This window comes from Limulus polyphemus, unplaced genomic scaffold, assembly GCF_000517525.1.
Source record: "Limulus polyphemus unplaced genomic scaffold, Limulus_polyphemus-2.1.2 Scaffold5871, whole genome shotgun sequence".
In the NCBI taxonomy this organism is placed as follows: Eukaryota; Metazoa; Arthropoda; class Merostomata; order Xiphosura; family Limulidae; genus Limulus; species Limulus polyphemus.
In genome coordinates, this window is record NW_013671481.1 from 10,473 (window position 1) to 30,045 (window position 19,573).

Here is a 19,573-nt window from a genome sequence, read left to right on the forward strand (position 1 = left end):
TTTACTTAAGTTGCTAAACTGGTATACTAAGACATAAAAAAAAACATGAGTAATTGCGCAAAACATGATGTGGTAACGTTGTGAAACACTACTCTCAAATAATACAGATATTACAAAATCATTTGTGTTGTATTTGATTTTATCTGTATTAATAAAGTTTGGTAATGCTTATATTCGTGTGATAGTTAAACCCATAATACGTGAACCAGTGTAGATTAATTCATTGTTTTTATATAGAATAGATGACATGCAAAATTGTACACGCTTTAGTTTAAGTGCTATTATTGTGTGACAGCTCTTTGTAAACCAGTTTCTTATAACACGAATTCCATTGTATATTATTAAACTAAAACTTTTAGATAAACCAGCTATCATCTTAAAACCAATATCAAGGTCAGTTATAGCCAATAACAAACAAAATAGAGGTACCTCGCTCATTAAACTATAGAAAAGTTAAGAACAGTAAAAACAAGGTTCAGAAAATTATCTCAAGATATCACTAAGTTCTACTAAATGCAACATCGGGTAATAAAAAAACAATTATCTACGACACAACACATTAAATACATTAAGGTGGCGTACTCACATGATTAAAGGAAATTATAATAAATACAAATTGACCCCTGACATTTTATTTATTAATTATTCTAATTGATTAATTGAAATAGCTTCTCTACTTTTACTTTCTATTTAAAATGTTTTGACAAAAGAATAAATAGATAATAAAATTCAAAATTCAAGAACAAATCTTAAATACTTATTAACATTTACCCAATATATTATTTAAATCTTCAATTAATCTAAGAATATATGGAATAAGGCACACTTCTGGCAACCATAAGTGTGTATTAGCTGCACTAGAGGGAATCCACTGCATTTAACTAATGCTATTTTAAATTGTGTTATTGTTTTTCAGCTCGAAATTTTAATCATTATTGCACAACAACAAATCTGATTTTTAAAAGATATTTAATCAGAGGATGTTTAAATTTTATGATGTATGTTACAACATTAATTCCTTGGAGCGAAGTTTATACGAACAAATTTTTATTATGTAAATTTCAATTGCGTAGATTTTAGTGTTTCTATTGTTTGAGCCATTTAAGAAGTTTATATAGAAACATACGTATGTTCTTATATATTAATACAAGTAAAAATGTTAAAGTTTTTTACTGACAAATCAAGTTCATTGGAGATGCAAACTGTTTTAATTTTGAAAGTTCAAAAAATCCGCTTTGGTGTGACTAATTAGGTCTTTAGCACGACATTACAGACACTGACAGAGTGAATCGTGGTTGAAGAAAGGTCACATTGTTTAATGTATATGAGTTACATTTGCATGGAATAAGGGTAGTAAAAAAAATACCAGTGTTTATTATGCTTGGGGTTTACAGCATATATGTAATAAGTTTTTCACAGCTGATTACATCTCGAGTTCTTCGTAATGCTACTGTATGAATACAAATTTTGTGCACAGGTTGCATCCAAATATTTTCAGTAGCAAGATTATATGAAAGCAAAACTTTTAAGATTATCTTTCTTTGAGCAGGAGGTACGTCGAACATTGGAACAGCAATGGCAGTCTCCCTTGCTGCATTGGCTAATGGTACAGATCCGGCTACAGAAGGGATGATGAATGTGATGTATGATCAAGACTTCCAAGAGTTTGTATATGGTAGTAATACGTCCGCTGCTGTACCTCCAGCATTACAGCTGCCTGGTACAAGGACCAGTCTCACCCTAGATCAGCTAAACACACCCACGCAGCTTCCAGCTAGCAACCAAGAGTATCTACTTCCTGAACTACTGGTGGACAATGCTCTCCATGTAATGGACGTCAGTGATAATGCTGAAGGTATATGATTGACGCTTACATTTAGTGTTAGTTATGGGATATAGAAAATATTACATTTTCATTTGGATATAAGTTTAATGACACATCTGATAATGTGTTCACATATTACTTTATGTACTGACTTTGTGGATTACTTCATATACGTCTACATACACACACACACATATATATATACACAGACACTAACATATTAAGTATATCTGTAGCGAATTATCTGACTATGCTTTTAGAGATACAACTTCTATTCATTCAAATTTGCATGATTACGAAAGATTAAACAAAACAATATCCCGTTAAAGATATATTAAAGATTACTAGATCAAATTTATAATTTTGTTCAAAATAAATTTTAATTCAGTAGCTCGGAATCAAACTGATCCCCTCCCCCCCGGTAGCTCGTCAATAGGCTTAAGAGCTTGTAATACTAAAATTCAGGGGTCGATCTTGTGATGGACACAAAACAGTTCATTGTGCAGCTTTGCGCTTAGCAACAACATACAAATTAAATTGATTTGGTTAGAATCAAACATAACTTACAGCAGTTGTTAAACTAGCTGGTTCTAAAATAATAAATAACAAACGACATTAAAATGGATACACAATTACAAATTTATTAAATGCAGACCAGTCTGTGGCCTCCAAAAAGTCGATTCTACATATTTCGACGTTTTAACGTCGTCATCAGGAGTGAAATTGTAAGATGTAATAGCGTCGTATTTATACCTTTTTAACTAGGTCATGTTACCTGTGTGTAGGTTTACTATTTCTGCATAATTCTTGGTGGAAATCCCACCACATTCGTACACAGATATTCGCCAGACCTTTGTCTCTATGTAATAATTCATGATTTTTGTATACTTTATTATTTCCAAAGATTCACGGATATTATTGGTTCTAATACCTTTTGGTTGAGTTGATATTAATGTTTTTCCCATAATATCTTATGTTGTGTTTTTTGTACATGTTCTGCTATGGACGAATTTCCAATCTTTTTATTTCTTACACATCTTTTATGTTCTGCTAAACGATATTTTAAATTAGGTTTTGTTTTATTTTGACCCATTATTACCACATTAGTGAATTTCTTAACTGCACTATTTACAATATTCGAGTTAAATCCTCTTTCACCTGCTATATATTTCATTAGTAACAACTCGTGTTTAAGTCCTCTTGTTTTGTACATATCTTCAAAATTCTGTGAACGTAAGCATGACACGTTTCCTGATCTGGTGGCATAAGAACTGAGAAAGGTTTCCGACAAATAGACGTTTCTAAATAATTTTGTTCATTCCTTTTTACCAATACTTCTAGAAAAGGCAAACTATTATTTTTCTCAGTTTCATAGGTAAACTTTATAAAAGGTTCTATGCTATTCAAATAGAATGCAAACTCTGTTAATGCTTTATCACCATATTTCCACACCAAGACTATGTAATCTACATACCTTATCCAAATATCAGGTTTACATTTTGCACAATTTATGGCTTTTCTTTCAAATGCATCCATACATAAGTCACATAACAATGGTGAAAGTGAGGGATCCCATTGCTAACCCTTCGTCTTGTTCATAAAAATTATTGTTAATGTATCTGAAAAAAAAAGAGTACTTTATACACACATCCTTGTTAGATTAATTGCATCTATAGTTTCAACTGCTGAAGTTTTATTTTGTAATTATGTATTTTCAAAATAATTGCATTCTTTACTGTAACATTTGCAAATAACAACACTAACAACTCTTCCTTTTTTGAAATTTACATTTTTATTTTCTCTACAAACTCTAAATCATTTTTAACTGTATATTTATTTTTATTTCTCAAACAAGAATACTTCTGAGCTATATATTTCACTATTTGATACGATGAAGTACCTATAGTCGATACTATTGGTCTAAAACTGTTATTCATTTTATGTATTTTTGGAAGTACATAAAGTCTCGGAGTAATAAAATTAACTGGAATAATCTGTTGAAGTTAAACAATTTTTAACACTTGTTTTTACTAACTCGTGATACTTATATCTAGGATTAATACTTACATTGTTCATATATACCTTCATTTAATAGGTCTTCCACTCCTTTAATGTAGTCACATTTATTAAGTACTACAATTTGCCCAATTTGTTATTTGTAAAGCAAAAAGAAACAAACCTGTATACTTGAGAATGATCGCACAGGCAATCGAAACATTGTACCTGTATAAATAAATATTCTTCTTTATTATGAAAGTTGTAACTTGTAAAAATAATTATCACCTGCAAGTAACTCCAACGAAACTATTCATAGCAATACTTTGCAACAAATAATACAAATTATTTCTTCATTAATCACTGCTTTCTTCTTCCCTTTAAAAAATCCTTAAGGCTGTCTTTAATCCTATAATTGAGAAATACACGAGTAAATTAAACTGAATGAAACGAAAAATCTAGGAAAGCTTGAACACTTGAATAAGAGAGTTACTACACTTTATTTGAGTAACTTGTATGTGATTGGTTGGTTGATTGTAGTTAAGCACAAGCTATACAAAGGGCTATCTGTGCTCGGCTCACCACGGGTATCAAAACCCTGTTTCTAGCGTTGTAAGTCCGCAGACATATTGTTATGTCACTGGGGGGGGGGGGGGGCTTGTATGTGCTAAAGCAACAGCGTATCTCTTCAAATATAAGTCGTGTCTCATGATGAATTCCTGACAATTCGACAATTCAATGCCATCAATGGCAGATATACAACTGAAGTATTAATAAAAAAAATACTTTTTATACAGAAATATTTATACAGTAAGTTTGATAAACGAGACAGAACCAAAGGACATACACCATTCGTGTTCTCAATAGGAACGATAAAACTCACACAGCAGAGCTTTTAGGACAGCAAAACGCTCCAAAACCACACGCCAAGTCAATCGGGTCAACACTCTTATCTGCGAAAGGAGTGCTATTGTTACGAAAGAGGACCCTCCAACCCAGAAACCATTGTAATATAGCTGGACGTATCTTCTGGTATCATTTATAAGGTAATAAACAGAAGTTTGATGTTCAGTGGCTTCCAGCTACACCTTTAAATTAACAGCTGCTTTACTTTCATGTATTTTGTCTGCTTAAACTTTATCTGTAAAACAGATACAGTGGAGCGTCTGTAGATAGTTTGTATTCATGGTGGAACTTTGACCTCGTTGTTTTTCACATAAGCTTGCTACAATACAAACTGTGATGTCGAATAACAGTGTGTTATTATGTCTACTAGAAAGAGCACGATCCATAATGGAGATTAATTCCAAGGGCAGAAGGGACATGGAATATCGTTTTTATAAAGTACGATTAACCTCACTACGACCTTAACTAAACAGTGTCATTTTGTTGCAGGTTTGAAGATGAATGCACACCACGGTATATTCCAAAACTTCATATATAGTTTGCCTTATATTGCTAGTACACTTAAAGGCGCAGAAACAAATGTTTTATTGGTAAAAACTACCTAATAGTAGTAGTGCCATTCCAACTAGTACATTAACCACAACTTATGTTTACAAAGCATAATCGCTTACAAACTTAATCTCGGTTGAAGTTGACCGACTCTTTATGGAAACTCCTGACCATTATTAATTCTTGCGATAACTTTGAATTATCCTTTATATATATGTTCGTTGCTTTCGTTAAGTGCATGATTCTAAATGCAGGAAAATGACGTTGCTTTCAAATTTGCAGTTATGACATATGGTATGATACTCTGTTAGTTCTAAAATTTAAATGTTTCGGACTTCCAAAACACGAGTCTGTTGCTATTCTAATTAACAAAAAAATATAATAAATTTACTTAATAATTATTTAGAAAAACTGTAGAACTACATTTTAAACTTTATAAGAATAATTTAGATCTATATTTTTTGAAGAATAAAAAACTGACAATGTGACACCAAATTTGACAATTCTAAAATGCCTATTCCCTAAGTTCACTATCACAGCAGTATTTTTAGTTTATCTGTTTGTTTTTGGAGCAAAGCCACATTATGCTATCTACTATGTCCATCGCAGGGAATCGAACCCCGAATTTTAGCCTTGTAATCCCGTAGACCTACCGCTGTCCCACCTGAGACTTCTTGTTCAAAAAAATCAATTATAAACTTTAAATAAAGCAAAAAATTAAAACTCACAAATTAATTAGACGACAACTAGAATAATCTTCTTCCTTGTTAAATAATAGTAAACTAGATTAAATTAATTAACTTAACTGGATAAGTACACAAAATAACAAAGTGCTTCTAAAACACACAAAAAATCAAACTGGTTAAGGAAATTTAAAAGAGAGATTTCTGTTGATCATCTTGATGATGTAATACTCTACCTGTCTGATTATGTTTCAACCGTAAGAAAAAGAATATTGGCTCGTAGCTTAACATTTGTCATTTAACATAAACGTAATGCTTGCACATCGTTTGACAACTACATTTTTTAAGTAAACCCGTAAATATAAGTAAATATAAATTTCAAGTCATAAAAAAATGAAAATATTGTTGTAGACTATGTTTTTAATTTAGACGTTTCTCTGCTGTTTAGCCAGTGGCTTTACTTCTATAATTTTTATGACTACTTTCTGCTGGCATCAGTCCATCTTCTTCATTTCTGGAGACAATTTTTCAGCTTTATTTACCAGATCAGTTCAAGTAATTGTAATTGCATAATCAGTGCTGATCAATATTATGCAAGATTTTCCGTTAATGAACACATTCATTTATGGCCTGGTTTCTTTAAATAATGTACTTCTTACTTCAATGGTGGCAGATCAAATATTTTCATCCTCAGGATATCATTTTCTTGGCTCACTATCAATGGCGGCTGATTCATCACAGTCTTAGTTGTAATATTCCTGTTTTCCACGCTAATAGTAGTTTCTTGCCCTGTCAAACTTCAGGAGTAATTTTCCTAAAAGCTTTCGTCTGCTTTTCCAAGCAATATTCCATTTTAAGTTGCCATTGAAACATCTTTTGTCCCGTGGTTTACTCCTTCTATTCTTAATAAACAGTTATTTAACTAATCCTTTAAATTTTTCAGGAAATCCATAAGAGGAAGTTAATGTTCCCACTCTATTTGATCTGACTGTCACATGATTTCTGAGTGGTACTTTTAGCTGTTTATTTGCAGCTCTAATTGGTTCAAAGTCCATCACTAGCTGAACATCTTTCTCTAAAGATGTAAACCTACTTTGCTTTAGTTTATTAAAATATTTCCACCCACTAAAGCATCTATGAATTGGTCGTGTGTAAACAAATCCATCATTTTACGTGTAGCATCCATATAAGACAACAAGACAAGTTTTACATATATTTAACAAGTTCTATTGAGGTCCCATCCTTTCTCCTTGCTCTGCTACTAAACTTTGATTTCCTTCTGATGTGGAATTCCAAGTCTTTTTTTATAACATAGTCACTAATGCCTGGTAGTTGTTAAGGTTGCTTAATGTTGTAAAGATGTTTCTTCTAAATGTGTATCGAGATGAATAGCTTGTTTGTTATTCACTACTCCATCCGTTCACCTTGAAAATTATTTCAAATTGTGCCTGATATCCCTCCTATAGTGCCTTTTCATCATAGTCTGTTTCTCAACATAGCTAAAAACAATATAGTAATAACATAGCCACGTAAAGGAAAGGGTATAATCATGCTAAACAAACCTGATTGTACTAATAACGTAAAATAAATAGTAAATATTAAAATTAAATTTGTAAACCTGTAAAGAGACTCGACTAAAACTATAGAAAGTAAATTACAAATATATCAATTAAAATAAAAAATAAGGCCATCAAGTTCCCATTCTGACATTATGTGTAGAGCTCATGTCCAATACTGGGAATTGTAATTATGAACTTGTCTCTTTTCTAGTAAAACTGTTGAAGCCACTACCCAGTAACAAATGTACTATCAAAGATAGTGTTGATTTTTTTCTCAAGACATATAGTATATGAATTTTGATAATAAGGTTTATGTGACAGTTTTGATCTAGAATCTCTCTATACCAGCATTCTATTAGAGGTTTACTGAACTAATTTTGATATTGAGCCTCTCCGTACCAACATTCCATTAAAGGTTAACTGAGCTAGATTTGATATAGAGTCTCTCCGCACCAACATTCCATTAGAGGTGCCACCCAGTGGCACAGTGATATGTCTGCGGACTTACAACTCTAGAAACCGGGTTTCGATACTCGTGGTGGGCAGAGCACAGATAGCCCTTGTGTAGCTTTGTGCATAGTTAAAAACAAACCATTAGAGGTTTACTGAGCTAAAGTTGATATAGAGTCTCTCCGCACCAACATTCCATTAGAGGTTTACTGAAATGGCAAGGTAAACCTTAGGCCACAAATTTCATTAAATGTTCCACAGAACCTGAAAGGTATATGGTCGAGATTGCTGAGATATCAACTTTTTGCTTATTTTTCTCGTTGATTTCAAATTATGACTGGAAGATTGTACATTTTATGGTTTGTTAGTCTTAGTCGACGATACTAAAAAATATTCTTGTTTTTGTCACAACAGTTTTATAGGTTTGAAGGTTCTCTTTCTAACCATAACTTTCACTTTACAGAGGAGGGCGTTGCTCCAGACTGGTTTGGAGCGTGATTTCGGAGCTCGGTACTGTCATAGTGATGTAAGAGTTCTTCTACTTCAATGAAGAATGTTAAAAGCTCTCTTCCTCAGAATGTTGTGTATTTGGCTGTGTATAGTTTATATGAACTCTTCAGTCATAAGTTTTTCTGTGGCAACATTACACTGTCGAGTGATCAAGTGCTAAACACGTAGGTCTGTTGCCATGATTCACATCTGCAGCGACACACATCCGTGGATTAGCTTTTATAAAGGGGTCAAATAATGTAAAAGACGGTTAAATTCTGCGATATCAACTTAATTAAACGCAATAAAAATGTTATTGTAAATTGACAATTATATACAAATATCACAAGAACTTGTTACTAAAATCAAATTGTGTATTACAAACTCTTAAGAAATATTATAATAATACAACTTGTAATAGAAATTACATCTAAATTAATGCAGATTAGAGATTTTAAACATGCACCTATTTTTTAAAGGATCTTCAAACATAAGTTGTTTAATAAGAAACTAATTATTTGTGAGTAATTAATTATTTAGATGCCGATATTTCCACTTTACCTGTTTCAGTTCCTCTAATAACTTGATTAAATCGTCATTTCCTTCTATTAGAATGGGTTTGACTGTGACACGAACAACTTTTGGTTTTATGCACCTTATTGTTTATTTTAGCTATTAATAGTTGTATACCTATGCGTTATATATATACATGCAATTATATATTCTTCATATCACTTTGTTATTTTCATCGAATAATTTTAAAATATTAATAACATTCACCTGGATTAAAAGGACGAAAAATCAAGAATTTAAAATATCTACCTTCAGCTTGTACCGTGTAAGGTTTTTACCACACGGTTTAGATAGTAAAGGAATAACTAATTATAACTTCTTTATCTGCTAAAACATACATTTAAATTAAAAGAAGAATAAAATTAGGATAATATTTGAAGTCCTGTGAAAAATTAGCGAAGTATTTTTATTGTTATTCATTTTTCTAAATAAAACTTTTTGTTTTTCCATTTTTATAGATTCAAATCCTTTTCCTTCACATCTTAATATGCAATTCGGTTGTGTGGAAAAACGGGTGGAGAGCAGCAGTGATTCAGCTGTACCTTCTTTGGGTCCAGACCGCATTCATTCGTTATCCAAAGCTGTAAGTTTCAATATTTTAGGATATGATTTCATATAACATATTGGTCTTGGTGCATTTAGTCTTGTTTCTCTGTGTGTTTGTGTATTTCGAAACACTATCACTGAAAGTAGGTTTGCCATTTATTTCATACGTGTATTGTATGATACCAGTTTAATCCTCCATAACTTTCCAAGTGATTTGGAATTTGCAACCTGCACGTCACTTTATGCACCCAATCAAAAAACACCCAGGGCTCAAGTGTAATCTTTCGTAATTTTGAACAACTAGCCAGAGGAAGAGCAGCTAGTCAGAACCACCCGCCGCCACGAAGACTTTATCTGGCTTTTTGAATGGAATTGGATTATAATGCGCCCGAAACTGAAAATGAGAAGCATGTTCAGCGACATTACGTGTAAAACCTTGGATTTTATTATCCGCAGACTAGCATGCTAACCACTAATATGAGCAACACTATGTTCTTTTCACTTCTAGGTCAGTGGTTAACGTGCTCGGATTGTGAGTTTTAAGGTTCGCGGACCCTTGCGGCAAACTTTCGCTCCACACTTTCGGGCAGTGAGTGTATTATAAGTGTGACCGTTAATTTTCACTTTTCGGTCAGACACGAGTAGCTCAAGCGTTGGTGGTTGGTTCTTTTGATTAGCTGCTTTCCCTCTAGTGTGTTGTTAGTTTTAAATAAGTAAAGGCTATGTGCAGATACCCTGATACCCTTTGTGTAGATTTGTTCGAAACATTTGAAGTAATCAAACAAACTTTTCACTTCTTAATGCCTTTATGTCGATATGGGATTTGCACAAATACAGTAAAGTTGTGTATTTTCATTTAATGAGCCCCAAAATTACAGAGCTAGGCATGTCCTCAGGTACTAATAGCTAGCGACAATTGTGTTTCTTAGAACAGTACAAAAATATATCTAATTATATATAACTTATTGTCTTTGCGTGGTGGCACTAAGACATTACACAACATAGCTTCATTTCTAATAACCGGAACAAATGGTTTCTATTAGCTGCCTGAGATATATGGTGTTAATGTGGTTAAGGAGTTAATCGTTCATTGTTAAAACAAGGAGTAAACTACGAAGTGTTTCCTGTGTGGGAGTTGGTGTTGAATGGGTTTGAAACAGTCTACATTTTTTCATTAAAGGAGGAAACTACTAAATGCTTCTGGAATGTTATAAACATTGCGCATACCTTCATTATTAAAAACTACAAAACGTAAAACTCAAAATCTGTATGTATCTCCCCATGGACCCAACAAACCTTCATGCCAAATTTGGTGAATATCCATCCACAGGGGGCAAAGTAGTGGGAAAAAATGCCCATAAAAACCGCAAAACGCAAAATACAAAACTTAAAATTTGTATGCACCTCCGCATCGACCTAATGAACCTCCAAACCAATTTTGGTGAAGATCCATTCGCACTTTACGAAGTAGTTATGGACATACAACAGACAGTACAATTATATTTGTGTAGATAGTGTTCTGTTATAAAGAAATGGTTGTTGCACATACCATAGTTATTTTTCTATTTGTAATATTTTAATATATTAAAAGTGTCACCATTTATTGAATGAATAATATTGTCTTAGAATTCCAGTTTTAAGTACCACATTTAAAAAGTACATCAATAAATATATCATCAAACCCTCACGTACAGTCCTAATGAAAAACTCCTTGTTGTGAGGGGAGTACTTTTATTTAAAATTGTGTTCTCTTATAAAGAAATGGTTCTTGCATATACCATAGTCATTTGTCTAATTGTCTGAATCTTGAATATCCAAAGTGTGATTTTGTTATGGATTTTTATTTGTGCTATTCAACAGACAGTGTCACATTTCTAAGCCTCAATCACCACTTCTGTTCTGGTATTCAGATCTTGTATTTCAGCACAACAGATGGCACCACCGTATATATTATTTTGGTCACATACATAGATAGATATATAGACGGCCACGGCATTGCTCCATTATAGTAATATATTTATATATATATATAGAGAGAGAGAGAGAGAGAGAACCGGGAAGTTATTTCTGTGCAGGAGTGTTTGTTTGTTTGTAATTAAGCACTAAGCTACACAATGGGCTATCTGTGCTCTGCCCACCACATGTATCGAAACCCGGATTCTAGCGTTGTAAGTCCTCAGACACCCCACTGTGCCACTGGGGGGCGTGCAGCAGTGTCGGCGTTAAATTAATTAGAAATATTGTTCTTTCCTCCAGTATTGAAATTATTGAAGAAAACTAAGACAAGGTATCTTGACGATTAATATACCCAAAACAAACTTGTTTCTGAGTCTATTGAGGCGAAATAGATCAAGAATGGTGTATTACTTTTGTGTATAATACATGCTGTGTTATACGGGTGCTTGTGTAAGGAAGGTTAAAGATAGTGTACTGTAATCCTTATTACAAACAGTATGAATACTATTTTCATGCTTAATGCAAGTGCTGATGAAGGGTTACAAAGGAAACATGAAGTTAACCTTCTTTATCATTACTTCTTTTATATCTACATAAAAATAAAAAGTTTCATGGTTTATTCTTAACTATAATTTATTCTACTGAAAGCTAACGTGGAGTAAAAGTACTTAATCTCTTCTATTCGAGCCAACCCAGTGGCTTAGCGATATGTCTGCAGACTTATAACAATAAAAATCGGGTTTCGTTATCCGTGGTGTAGCTTTGCGCTTAACTACAAACAAACAAAACTATTGTTTTAAAATATTCTATTCTGTGTTATTTATTTCTTTTATCATTAAAAGAAAAGCTTGAGAAAATCAAATACACTAATAAATTATAACCTGCTTGGTATAAATTCATGTAATTTTTAAATTTTAATTTTTATATATAGTGGGTGACATAGTGCAAATTGTTCAATTACGGTCATGGTAGGCCTCACATGGCCAGGTGGTTAGAGTGCTCGACTCGCAATCTGTGGGTCGCGGGTTCAAATTTCCGTCCCACCACACATGCTCGCCCCTTTGGCCGTGGGAGCATTATAATGTGACGGTTAATCCCACTATTCGTTGGTAAAAGAGTAGCCCAAGAGTTGGTGGTGGATGGTGTTGACCAGCTGCTTTCCCTCTAGTCTAACACTGCTAAATTAGGGACGGCTAGCGCAGATAGCTCTCGTGTGGCTTAGCGCGAAATTCAAAACAAACATTCATGGTAGGCTGTGAGAATGATGAAAAAGGTATAATATACTTTTTTTGTTTTGTTTGAATTTATGTAGGAATGGGTTGATACTTGTTCAGAAACTTCGTCACATCAAGGCGACTATGAGAATTCGGTCTATTCAGTAGAACAAAATATCCATTCATGCCACATGGTGTCAGAAGTTGAAAGAAGTCATGTTACTCCACAATACATGGGAAACCAGCATCCTTTGCTCGCAGAAAAGAAATCCAGACTTTTCGGTAGAAGGCCATTGAATTATCAATGTGTGGTAGGTTTAAACAGCAAATTAGAGACGTTTATATCTGAAGATTAAAAGGATCTCAAATATTAACACAGGTTATATTTAATTTTAATGATGGAAGACTATATCCGTTTGACCTTGCCCCGTGACATCACAAAGTCTAATGACGTCACATCCTCTTCTTCCAAAAGGTGGAGACCTTCCAGTCTCCCACCAAAAGTACTAATTTTTAGACTTGAATTTCATTTTAATAAGAATGAAGCTTTAAAAGGGTGATATGGAACGAAATGAATTTTGTATCAAATATAAAAAAAAGTTCCAATTTCTAATGTTTTTGTTCTATGAAAATTGAAAGCTAAAGTTGTAATTATTTGTATTTTTAAGATGCTGTTTAATAAAAAACACTTATAAAACATAAAATAATTTTTCAGCATAAATTTATCGTGAGATAAGTTTTCTTATTATATTTATATCACTTAAACTAAGGTGAATTTTATTGTAATTCTAATATTAGGACATTGATTAACTGATGATAAATCAATGAACGTTATTCCAGACAAGTCAAGAGGGTTTTGTCGAGGCTGAACAACTGACTCAACCAGTACTTGATCCGCATTATTTTAATATACAAGACCAAGGGGACAACTATTTATCGAATACGTTTGTTCACCAAAATTTGGAGAGTTCCCCAACATTGGGCAATGAAAACTATTGTGGAGGCGTTTTGGCCAGTGGATCCAGCGCTCTTTATATTGACTCATTTCTTCAGGACAATTACTTCCCTCTCTCGATAGATGGCGCTCACTCTTTCCAGAAAAACAGTACTCGTAAGAGCAACGAACTGAGCAAAACAGAATCCGATAACAGGGATGATAAACTAGCCAAAGCACTAAACCTCCCCCTATCCAACGAAGACATAATCGTCTTACCAATAGATGAGTTCAATGAAAAACTTTCCAAGTACGAGCTAACTGAATCTCAGTTGTCTTTGATACGAGACATAAGAAGACGAGGAAAGAACAAAGTGAGTTTTATATATATTTTATCAGCGTGCTTTAAAACATGTTTATGTTTATGCTTTTGTTCTGTAACACTTTAGTAAGAAATTTCGAAAAACGTGGATAATTATGGGAAGGAATTAAGTTCTAAGGATTTTTAAGTGTTTGTTTGTTGGTAAGTACAAAAAACGTGGATAATTATGGGAAGGAATTAAGTTCTAAGGATTTTTAAGTGTTTGTTTGTTGATAAGTACAAAGTTAACAATGGGCTATATCTGCTGTGCCTACAACAGGTATCGAAATCCGGTATTTAGTGATATAAGCCTTCAGACTTACCGCTTAGCCACTGGGGAGTTTTTTAAATATAAATGATCGTAATGAATTTAGCGTTGCTATCAGACTGTAAAAACCATGAGATCTGTTAGCATTCCAATCCCATAATTTGACTCATAGTTCCATTAAATTTTCCACATGGTCTTGGTTTGGTTTTTAATTTTATAGTGAATTTTAAATTCGAAACGCAGGCACTAGAAGAATATTACCTGTGGCTAACTTAATGCAGTAGGATTTTATTTTAATGACTTAGAAAAATCATGTCTTGTTTGTAGATTCATTAAAATAAGAACTTTTTGTATTTTTGACTTTAACTCCCTTGTTTCCTTGATTTGTAGCCCCACTGGTGGGCATAACATAGATAGTTCACTGTGTAGTTTTGTGCTTAACAACAAACAAACCTTGATTTGTAATTATATTGCGATACTATTTTTATTTACATAATATAAGTAAACGTTACTCGACGATTTTGATGAAATATGTTTTATCGGAAATAAGTGATAAAACTTAGAAATTTAAGTTAAGCAAGAAATATGTAAATTCGGTATGTTAAGTGTGTTCTTGATTATTTCACTTATAAATGGCGAGGAAAAGCTGCTTAAGTAATGCCCATAAGCATACAGTCCACAAAATTATAAACTTTATAGTTGTATGTTGGAAGCATTCTCAACAAAAACTAGAAACAACTTTGTATAAATTGCGTTTGTAAATATTTACCACAGTTGTTAAATGTACAGCGACGGAGGGCTTTTATAAACAATAGAGCATGAGCTCACCTCATCCTCATCCTCGCAGCGTTATGTTCTTTGTTTTCACTTTAATGTCATACTTTTGCAATTATTGTACATTCCTAACAGCAAACAGAAAATTTCGAATTAATAAACATAAGATGTTCAACGTTTTGGAAAACCAATAACGTATTTTTGCCAATTTAAAGAAGAAGGTTAAACGAAAGTTGAGGTGCACACCAAGAAATAACTGTTGGATCAACCTTTTGCTAAGAGTGTTTGTTTGTTGAATTTTGCGCAAAGCTATTCTGGCTAGTCGCCCCTAATTTAGAAGTGATAAACTAGAGTGAAGTCAGCTAGTCAAAACCACCCACCGCCAACTCTTTGGCTACTCTAATCGAATAATTGTCTGTGGCATTATAACGCTCACATGATTGAGAGGCTGAGTACATTCGATGAGGAGGATTCGAACCCGTATTGCGAGTCGAAAGCTCTAACCACCAGGCTATGCCAGATCGCTAGGATTATGCTTTTTGCTCTCTATGATTTAAACATTAAGCTTTTTCTTTTATCTTAGTTCTAGGATGAAAACTAAATTTTGTCAAATACCCATATAATTTCAACATAATGCTTAGTTCCTCCTAATGCTGGAATTGTGCCTGCTGTTTGCTTGGTCATCAATTCAATCAATATGCTTTAATGATCGTAGTATCAAGATTGTGAAGTTTTGTTTGTCCATTAGTAAAAGACTCAAACCATTACGCTTTGGTCATTCCATTGCCAGGATTATGCTTTTGTCTGGTTCAAACATTTTACTCTGATAATTCTAGTGATCTAGTCTACAGCGTTATCTATTGCGTATTTGAAAAAAAACTATTAAAAAATAGAAATATGTACTTTATTATTTAAGTTAACTTTTCATCTTTATTAGGCTCAATTGGAAGTTTGTCATATACACACTTAATAGTAATTCAAACAGTGAACTACAAAAAATATATTAAGTACAACATATTCAGTAAAATTTCTTTACGTCACTTGATATATAAAATATCAATAAGTTCTGTTAGCATTTTTCAACGGAGTGAATTAATTCAAAATGTAAAAAAAAATATATTAAAGAGTGTTAAGCTGTATTAATCGTTCTTCTACTTCGTAACGCCTTATTAGTGCTTTGTGATCTTGAAATTTATTACGTTACATACAAAAGTACCCGTCCCCAGTGACGAGAAAAGTTTAAGTTAATCTATCAATTTAAATTATTTCATGAACTTTAAAAAGGTTAATTGTGTTGCACTCCTGATTTGACTCAGAGTCAAAACTCTGAGCTACTTATACTGCTCACTGCGAAAAGTAATTATTGATCCTTTCAGTCATTCTGAGAACCGCGCAACAATAACATACGGTAAATCTACATTTATATTCTTTAAGTTACGTCACATTTTGAAATGTGAATGATAGTGTGATTAATTCCTAACAATTTAGTGTAAAATTTCCTGCTTTCGAAATAAAATTTGGCATCAACATTATTTATGCCTGTTCTCCCGTCATTTCAAAAGTGAATGTTGAGCTTTGCATGCGACCGCAGCTTTTCAAACATAACGCGAGAAGCGGTTGCCATAAACGGGAGACAGGCAAACGTACAGACAGACACCACGGTTCGCGATATATATATATATATAAGATTTTACTCTTATGATATAATTAATTTTCACACAAATAACAAATGCATTTCGTATTGTACGCAGGTGGCAGCACAGAATTGCCGGAAGCGAAAACTTGATCAGATTGTAGGACTTACCAAGGAACTTGAAATGCTACAATCTGATAAAAAAATTTTGTATTCCGAACAAGAGCGGTTGTTAACTTACCGGAATCATTTACAAGAGAAATATAAACAACTATACCAAGTTGTGCTTCAGAACACACAACGCCATCTTGCAGCCAGTTTATATACACCAGACCATTCTCAAGTGGTAATTGATTCTGGAGTAAAATCAGGAGTAGACGTTCAAAGACTGATGGGTAAAATGCCAGCAGATTAGAGAAAATATTTTCTACACCAATGTGGAGCAGTTGGAAAAAAGTAGTATACAAAAATAATGAATGACATTATAGGAAAATACTTCGTACTAGATAGAAGATGAGTTCATTGCAACTTGTACGTATTTCCGCATTGGTTAGACCAAAATGTCTTTAAATGAAGCCATCATGTATAAAAAAAGAAGAAGAAACGGCATTGTTGCAGACATTCTAAAAGAACTTAGGTTAGCAGAAATTTGAGGTGAGAAGAAAAACTCATACCATTACAAACTCCTGGAAACAAAATGGCAAATTAATAGACAGAAAACAGTTAAGATTTTGAAAAATCAAGAACATGTGTTTTTACCAATTTAGAGGACAAGATAAGAGGAAATTTGAGGTGTACGTCAAGCATTGCATAGAAATAACACTGGATACAGAAGTGTTATAAACTAGATTTTTATATGAATAATGGTATAAAATTCCATAAGAATTCTGGGTCGTGGTTTTAATCATACCAGCTAATTATCTGCAGAGAAGTATAAAAAAACGGGTATATATTGATGTTTGTTTCAGTGTTTGATTGTATGTCATGTTTTAATTCATAATAGGATGAAGTATCTAAATAGGCCTGTATTTCCATATTTTTTCTATTTCATTGGTAATGTTCAGTATATTTCTTTGGAAATGTTTACACCCTATTTCATTTACCAAATTGTAACCATTATATTAGAACCTGTATTTTGTAATGGTATTGATTATAAAACATAAAAAATAACGATATTATTAGACATTGTAAAATATTTAAGAAACATAATGATAGTTGGAATGCAACTTAGTCTTAATGAGCTTTCAAGTGGATCTAGTCTACAGGTGTCCGTATAATATATAGTGGATCAAGTTCGTTTCCTATATTTGACTCACATGCAGTTGAAGTACAGAATACATCACACATCCTGGATGATAATACAATATACTTTTATCTTAAAATTAATAAAAATACAAACTATACTTTTGTAGTTACCATGATTTCAGTTTTACCGAAAACGAATTAGATCAGTCTTTGGATATAGAAATGATTTCAATTTGCTCAAATGGTTTGTCATGTAAACATTATATCCATAGTACATATTTTGTGAATAAAATGCATTATTTTTATACTTTGAGAATTATAAAGTCTAGACATTTTAATCGAATACTTTATGAAATATAATTTATTCGATTATATTTTGGCATTTTATTTCATGCGCTTCACTATTAACATAAAAATCATTTTTCTGATGCATCTGTTATATAATTATTGGGGTACAGCATCAGGACAAGACTCGGAATATCCTTACCACGAGGTAAATTTCTTTAAAAATCCAATGTGAATAAGGAACTGAAACTGATTGCCAAAAGAGTGCTAAACAGAAGGAAAGAGCGACTTGATATGTAAAATGTGAGTTACATACTTTTGAAGTTGGTGATATCAAAGACATTGGTAAGGAGAATGAATCTATTTGGGTTTCTGTTAGTAGATATGGGTGGGGGAGGCTTTTAATGGGAATTTATTACAGACCACCAGATGAAACTTATGAAATCAATGAGGAAGGCTACAGTTGGATTAAGATTTCAAATGTTATGAGATCATAATTATGAGTATGTTTAATTTCAGGCATATAGCCTGGGAAATGTTAAAGATAAACCATGAGGGAGACAGGTTTTTAGAAACAGTTCAGGGTGGTTTACCAATTAGAACCTACTAGAAAAAAACGCTATTTTGGATTTATTGTTAACTTCTAATATAGAAATGATCGAGAGGGTGGAAATTGGGGAAGACCTGGGGGAAGGTGATCATTGTTCCATTAGGTTCAATGTTTTGCTGCATATGGAGATAAGGAATAATGGTATTTTGGTTATAAATTTCAAAAAAACAAATTTAGAAGGGATATGACAAGAATTTTCTGTGGTGAATTAGGCAACTGAATTAATTGGAGACACTTATCAAATGTGGAAGAACCTAAAAAAATAATTTTTATACATTTAAGATAGACATGTTCCTTATAGAAAACAAAAAGCTTCATCAACCTGGCTCCTGAGGCAGACAATATTTTCCCAAGGATTTTCAAGGAAGTTAAGAATTGAATATGTGAGCCACGTGCTACTATTTTTGGCAGGTCCCAAAAGATTGGAAGTTAACTAATGTTACTTCTATTTTCAAGGGAGGCAATAAAAATTGTCCCAGTAATTGTAAGCCTATTAATCTTACACCAGTTATGGAAAAAGTTTTGGAAAGTCTGATAAAAGATGCTTTGCAAGGTCGTTTAACAAAGTTTAGAATCTTAATTTGATAGTCAACATGGTTGCACTAAGGGAAAATCTTGCCTTACAAATCTTTGGACATTCTTTGAAAAAGTTACTGCCTATGTAGATGAGGGTAAGGGTGAGGATTTGGTGTACCTGGATGTTCAGAAATCTTTTGAC

The 19,573-nt window shown here is 32.9% G+C and overlaps 1 protein-coding gene across 1 annotated transcript; it reads left to right on the plus strand.

Moving 5' to 3' along the window:
• Window positions 1-1,575: 1,575 nt before the first annotated feature.
• On the plus strand, window positions 1,576-17,130 carry LOC106473088 (segmentation protein cap'n'collar-like). Its single transcript, XM_013933768.1, has 5 exons — window positions 1,576-1,855; window positions 9,488-9,612; window positions 12,844-13,056; window positions 13,586-14,053; window positions 16,834-17,130. The coding sequence occupies exons 1-5, from the start codon at window positions 1,576-1,578 to the stop codon at window positions 17,128-17,130; spliced, it is 1,383 nt and encodes a 460-aa protein (XP_013789222.1).
• Window positions 17,131-19,573: the final 2,443 nt, after the last annotated feature.

Coding starts and splice junctions, on each gene's coding strand:
- LOC106473088 (XM_013933768.1), top strand. CDS start 1,576: ATGGCAGTCTCCCTTGCTGCATTGGCTAATGGTACAGATCCGGCTACA. Junction 1,856..9,487: donor CGTCAGTGATAATGCTGAAG/GTATATGATTGA, acceptor CCATTTTTATAG/ATTCAAATCCTTTTCCTTCA. Junction 9,613..12,843: donor TTCATTCGTTATCCAAAGCT/GTAAGTTTCAAT, acceptor GAATTTATGTAG/GAATGGGTTGATACTTGTTC.